The sequence below is a fragment of the Grammomys surdaster genome, unplaced genomic scaffold (assembly GCF_004785775.1).
Source record: "Grammomys surdaster isolate TR1022 unplaced genomic scaffold, NIH_TR_1.0 190, whole genome shotgun sequence".
NCBI classification, from domain to species: Eukaryota; Metazoa; Chordata; class Mammalia; order Rodentia; family Muridae; genus Grammomys; species Grammomys surdaster.
The window spans coordinates 4256993-4263166 of record NW_021604635.1 but is presented as its reverse complement, the minus strand read 5'-3'; the positions used below and the strand labels follow the sequence as shown (position 1 = coordinate 4263166).

The 6174-nt window shown below is 45.2% G+C and overlaps 1 protein-coding gene across 1 annotated transcript in view; it reads left to right on the top strand.

The window, feature by feature from the left end:
- Positions 1–678: 678 nt before the first annotated feature.
- Positions 679–6174, top strand: part of Rev3l (REV3 like, DNA directed polymerase zeta catalytic subunit) — a 148728-nt gene continuing 143232 nt past the window's right edge. Inside the window, exon 1 of the mRNA XM_028768990.1 lies at positions 679–817. Within this exon, the coding sequence (XP_028624823.1) occupies positions 679–817 (139 nt within the window). The remainder of the gene's footprint in view (positions 818–6174) is intronic.

Genomic DNA, 6174 nt, shown 5'->3' with positions numbered 1-6174 from the left:
CCCTCTGAGCCCATCCATGCTATCGGCGCTCCCCGGGCCCCCGCCGCAGTGACCCTGCCCACAGGCCGAATCATCGATTCCTCGCTCGGCGCGCGCCGCGCGGCCCGGCTTCCCGCCAGCCTCTTCCCCCGCCGCCGCGCGCTCGGGGCGGGGAGAACACCGTCTCGCCCCCCGCCCCAAGCCGTTCCCCCGCTTCCAACTCCCGGGCGCGCGCCCGCCGGCCTCCTCCCCCGCCCGCCGCCGCTCGCTCCCTCGCTCGCTGTCGCGTGCGCGCGCACACACCCCTCCTCCCCTCCCCCAGTGGTTGCGTCCGTGACATCATCATCATGGCAACAAGAGCTGCAGCCTGGGACCGAGGAGCCCGTGTGATTCCCGGCGGCGGCGGCCGTGGCGGCAGCAGCAGCGGCACCACCCGACACGACGAACGCGCGAGGGCTTCTCTCCCGCTGCCTCTCGCCGGCAGCGTCTGAGGAGGCGGCGGCAAGCACTCGGCCCCCGCAGCCTCCGCGCGCCGCCGCCGCCGCTCGTCTCGGCGTCCGCGCGAGGGGCGGGGAGGCGGGCGGGGGGGAGAAGCCGAACCGAGGAGGAAGGGGAGGAGGCGCCTCTGCGGAGCCCGCCGCCGCCGCCGCTGCTGCCAGGTCGCTGAGTGGAGGGGAGGCGGTGGCGGCGGCGGCGAACATGTTTTCTGTGAGGATAGTGACTGCCGACTACTACATGGCCAGCCCGCTGCCGGGGCTGGATATCTGCCAATCCCCGCTCACCCAGCTCCCTGTCAAGAAGGTGCCGGTGGTGCGAGTCTTCGGGGCGACCCCGGCAGGTAAGCGGGAGCGGGCGGGAGCGGGAGCGCGAGCGCCGGGTCGTTGGGGCTGCCCTCCCCGCCGCGCACCCGCGCGCACGCCGCCGGCCCTCTCCGGGGTCGCTGCGGAGCCTTCCCCTCCTCTTGGCTTTGCTCGCCTTCTCTCCCGCGCGTGACAGGAGGCGCAAAAAAAAAAAAATGTGGGTTCGCGCGAGCGCTGCGCCCCCTCCGCGCCGGAGAGGCGGCGGGCGCCGGGTCTCTGCGCTGCGAGCGGCCGGCCGGCGGGCGGGCGGGCTGGAGCCCCTCTCTCGGTGGGTCGGGTGGCTGCGCCTCGTCCCAAGGACGAGTTCGCGGGTCCTCAGAGGTCGGTCACCCGTGGGGACCCCGCTCCCTCGCTGCGTGTCCCCAGTGCCCCGTTCTAGAAACGGCTTTGAGGGCAGAGGGGAAGTGTCAGGCGTGTTGCCCGTCGCTCCCCGTTGCCTCTGTTCACCCTCGCTCGCCTCTGCCCCTGCCGGAGATGCTGTTGCTGTAGAAAGTGGCGCCCGGGGCCAGATAATCTTTCTCATTGAAGTGACCATGTGGCTCTTCTGTGAGTGCAGGTCGTGACTGCTTAGAGTTTAATGCCTCGGCAGGGACAGAGCAGGGACAGAGCGGCATCCTCAGGTGCAATGCTTTCAGGAAATGTGCATCCATGGAGATAGGAACTACGTGTTTGTGTCGCCCAAACATAAAATCTTACACCTAATGGGGGTGGATTCGTTAGGAAACACGGCCAAGCTCAGCAGCATAGACGTTTTAAGATGCCTCTAGGCTGGGTTGCAGGGTTGCATTTTAAAAATAGATAAAAAAAAAAAAAGCCATTTTGAAGAAATGGTGGGGGGAAATGACAAGCTATGTTCTGGAACGCTCTTTGGGATTTATAATATAAATAGGTTAGAGGCCAAATATACGAGGTTTTTGTGTTTTTATTTTCCAGTCTTGCTTCTTTTTACATGATTTGAACTGTTAACGTGAAATGTTAAAGCCGTATTCCAGAGGACGATGTTCTTACCATGGTATAACCAAGGGGTTTTAGATAGGATTTCCCACTTGATGCTCTTTGCCTTCGTCGCCGTTCGTCTTTATTATATTACTACAGTCAGCTTCTGTGGACTACCAAGATGACACCACTTTTCAAAACACAGACACTCGTTCTAAGCTATCACGTTTTAATATGAATTCTCTTTGTTAACAATGTCAATACCATAAATAAGGCTGGGCAAAAGACCCCTTTTTCTAATAGAGTTTGATGCTGCGGACCTTGGAAGATAGAGAATCCGAATGCTGGTAACAGTTGGTAGAAAGTGTAGCATTTGGGACGTGGAAGACTGGAAAAGAAGAGGCATTATAATGTTCTGGAGGATAGGTTTTCTACCTTTTTAAAATACCGTGGTGCTGTCTTTGTTTTGATTTGGGATCTCAGGGCAGTATACTGCCTGTTCTCTCTTCAGCTGCAGAGGATGGTAGTGAAGATGATTTTTCAAGTTGTAGAGCAACATGCTAATAGGATATTGTTGTGGTGGTCCAGTTTGTATGGTGTTCGAGTTACAGGTTTTCCTGCTATGCTCACTAAATATGTATCCCTGAGTGATTTTAAAACTATTAGGTAGGAAAGCTTTGTTTGTGGAAATACATGAATTTCACTTGCTGTCAGCACGATTCTGTGAAAGTATCTTTTACAAATAGACTGGCGTATAAGCTTGTGTTTCTGAATGTTGGAATGTGAACTATTTCATAAGAAATACTTATCTCTCCTTTTCTTCTTGAATATCTTACAGTAGGTTGCCAGCCTCCAATTAAAAAGAGAAAACCCTCTGTATTTTTTTGTGGTGTACTTGGAAATGTATAATATAAATGAAGAAAAAAATAAGTACTTTTGATACAGGCAAAAGCAAACATCAAGTTGCTAAGGATTATCAGGTTAAAAGGTATAAATCACAGGTTAAAACCAAAGTTTCTGTTTCAAGCATGACATATAGATGAATGTAAATGTCAGTTTAGGACTCAGTAATTGGTTCGTTAGTATGTGGTGATAGTTTACCTGCTTGTGAGATACCTTAGAGCTGAGGTCAGAGAGAGAACAGTAAAACAGTACCTTACATAGTACAAAACACATCTTGCTTTCGCAACGTGAGAAAAAATTGAAGTCCTTGGTATACACTTAAGTCTCCAGTTTTTATAAATCAAGCATTTTTAATGTCAGAGACCCTCAGTAGAATTAATATGAATCCAGACTCAAAACTGCGCTGCAGAATTCTCTGCTTTAAATTCTCTTCCCAAAGAAAACTAGTCCAGGCCATGGAGAGATTTAAAACTTGGAAATAATTAATGTAATAGAGAGACCAGGATACTTTATTAAAAACCAGTGCTTGCTGGGTGTGGCGCTGAATCCCTACAATCCCTGGTGGCCAAGGCAGGTGGATCTCTTGAGTTCGAGGCCAGTCTGGCCCACTTAGCTAGTTCTGGAGAGCCCTGTTTGAAAAACAGAGAAGCCCTGTTTGAAAAACCAAACCAACTACCCAAACAAAAATCTGAATGCTAGATTTTTTAATGAAAACAAACTTACTATTACAAAATTCAGATACATTACTGATGCGTAAACTATGTTAATGAACACTTGTAACACTTTCAAGTCCTCACCTTGTAGCTGTTAACTTTGGAAGTCTTTACTTCTTTGATTTGGAGAAGAGATTTTTTTTTTTCTTAAAACAGAGTTTGCTATTCAAAAGGTCCTAAAAATATCGTCAGAAGAAAATTTCTCTCAAAATGGCTATTTGAATTATAAATTCTGAGTCAATTGGATTACTACTACTGCAGGAAAAGTAATTTCTGCCTTAGGAAACAGTCCAGTTAACTATTGTTGTCCTGTCTTAAGGATATATTTGGAGTAATGTAAATAAATGTCTGGGATTTAAGCACCTGTATTTTGAGTGTGTGAGATTTGAAAATATTTTTTTAAGTAGCATTTTCAAACTTGAATGTGAATTTTTGACTGATTGGCTTGATCATTTGCTAGCTGAACATAGTGATTCCTTATACAAGTCACTTTATTTTTTTCATGTGAGTGAGGAAGTTACTTTTTAGAATTCTTGGTTCTTTCAAACTCACTAATTTTTTTTTTTACATCTATTTGTGTGTGTGTGTATACGTGTGTATTCAAACGCCATGGTGTGAGTACTTATGTGTACTCAAGCACCATGCGTGCTCTCTCTCCCCTCCCCCTCTGTGTGTGTACATGACTACTCATGTACACATGTTTGGAGGTCAGAGGGACTCCTTCCACCTTGTGGGTTCCTGGGACCCAGGTCATCAAGCCAGGCAGCAAGTGCCTTTACTAGCTAAACCTTCTCATTGGCACTAAAGGTTCTCTCTCTCTCTCTCTCTCTCTCTCTCTCTCTCTCTCTTTCTCTCTCCCTCTCTCTCTCTCTCTTTTTTGTTGTGAGCCTATCCTTTGAAGATTGAGCCATCTCTCCAGACCCCTAAACTCATTTTTAAAAGTCTTGAACATTACTTTGATGCATTATTATTTGAACATTTTTGATGTGTCTCAAGCATTATCATTGTAGGAAAACATTTATAATAACATTCTAGTAATTTGTGGAAAAAAGGCAATATGAATAAAGTATGGGATAATGTCTTTTTCGTTTATATCTGCTTGGGTGTGACTTCTCAGGAAACTGACTTCATAGAAAATCCTGCTGAGGACCTGACTCAGGTGAGGAACTGGATGCTACCCAGAATCCACAGCTCAACTTTTGCCTCTTTGCTTGATGTAGCTCCCTTCTTGCCGAGCTTAGTTGAGACCCTCCACAGTTTTCTCAGCACCTGGTTAAACAATTACCCTTTGAAAGAGATTCCCTGCAGAGATGCAGAGGAGGGGTAAGAAGAAGAGTAAGGTGTTGACAGAAATTCTAAGTCATTGAACAAAGTAGACCTAACAGACTGTAGAGGCAGCTGCGTGCTTTCAAGATCACTGTAAGGAACTCTACTACTTTCTTGTACATTTTCCTCCTATTTGGTGAGTGATTGTGCAGATTGGTGTAGATAGTACCATGAAATCAGGTGAGTTCTTTTTTATATAATTCTGGAATTCTACATGACTTACAGGTGCTTATTTAGTTGATTTATTCTTATGTCTTATAAACCTAGCTGTACTGAACTATTATAATTAGTAGATTATTAAATATTTTGAAATGAGTATCACTTTGTAAACTATAGCACTTAACTCAGATAATAAAAAAATGAGAATCTTGTTCATTCTTTTAGTTAAACATTAAAAAAAAATTTTAAGATTGTATAAGACCTATTCAATTATAATTGTTAGAGATTTCTGGTAATGCTAATCACAAACAAAATTGGCCACTTTAATCCATATTTGAAGTCCTGAATAGAAAGCTTTACTAGTTTTATGTATTATATTTGACTAAAGTCAAATCAGCACATTAGGAACAGACAGGAACCCTCTCATGTCTAGAAGAGTATGGAGAAGCTACTATGTGTGTATCAACCTATTCTGTGTGCCTTTGTTAAAGTAGGAGTACCCTCCAGAAACTCAGAAAACAAGAAGCAACAAATATGTAAACATAAATTGAACATAAAATTATTAGGCTAATGCAGAAATTTGTGTAAGATATAGTAACAACTTCAAAAGGAGGATGTGATGGCCACCTCAACGGGGAAATCCAGGGAAGGCTTCAAGAAGGAAGTATGGATCAAGTAATTTAAAATTTTTTAAGAATTAAAATTTTTGAATAGAGGAACAGTTACAAAGTAATTGACAAATGAGAGCACCTTCTCTCTGCAGGGCAGCTTAGCAGTGTATTGCAATACACCAAGGAACTGGTGCATTGAACTGTTCCTTTTTGACCCATTAGTTCTAGTTTCAGGGATTTAAATCTATGAACATAAATTTTTTTGGCAAATCTGTTTATCTTTTGAATCCATCTACTTTTCATTATCTGTCACCATCCGGTGCACGCTCCTAGCATTTTTGATAGCATTTACTACAATAGCCTACTAATCTTGGTTTAGTCCCAACCTACTCTGCTCCTTCTAATCTGATTTCTACACTGGAATCAGATTTTTTTCAAAATGCAAACCTGATTACATCACCCTATATGCTTTAGTACCTTTCAGTTAACTTAGAGTACAGACAAAGTTCCTTGTCTTAATGTGGTGTCAACCACCTGTCCACAAGGTCTTGCATAGTGTGGCCTTACCTTTCTGTTCAGTCATGGTTTGAGCCGCCATATTCTTCTTGCCTTGCTCTTTGTATTCCAGCCATATTAGCACTATGTTAGCCCCTTCTTGCTAGGCTCCCTCCCACAATGAGGGTTGTA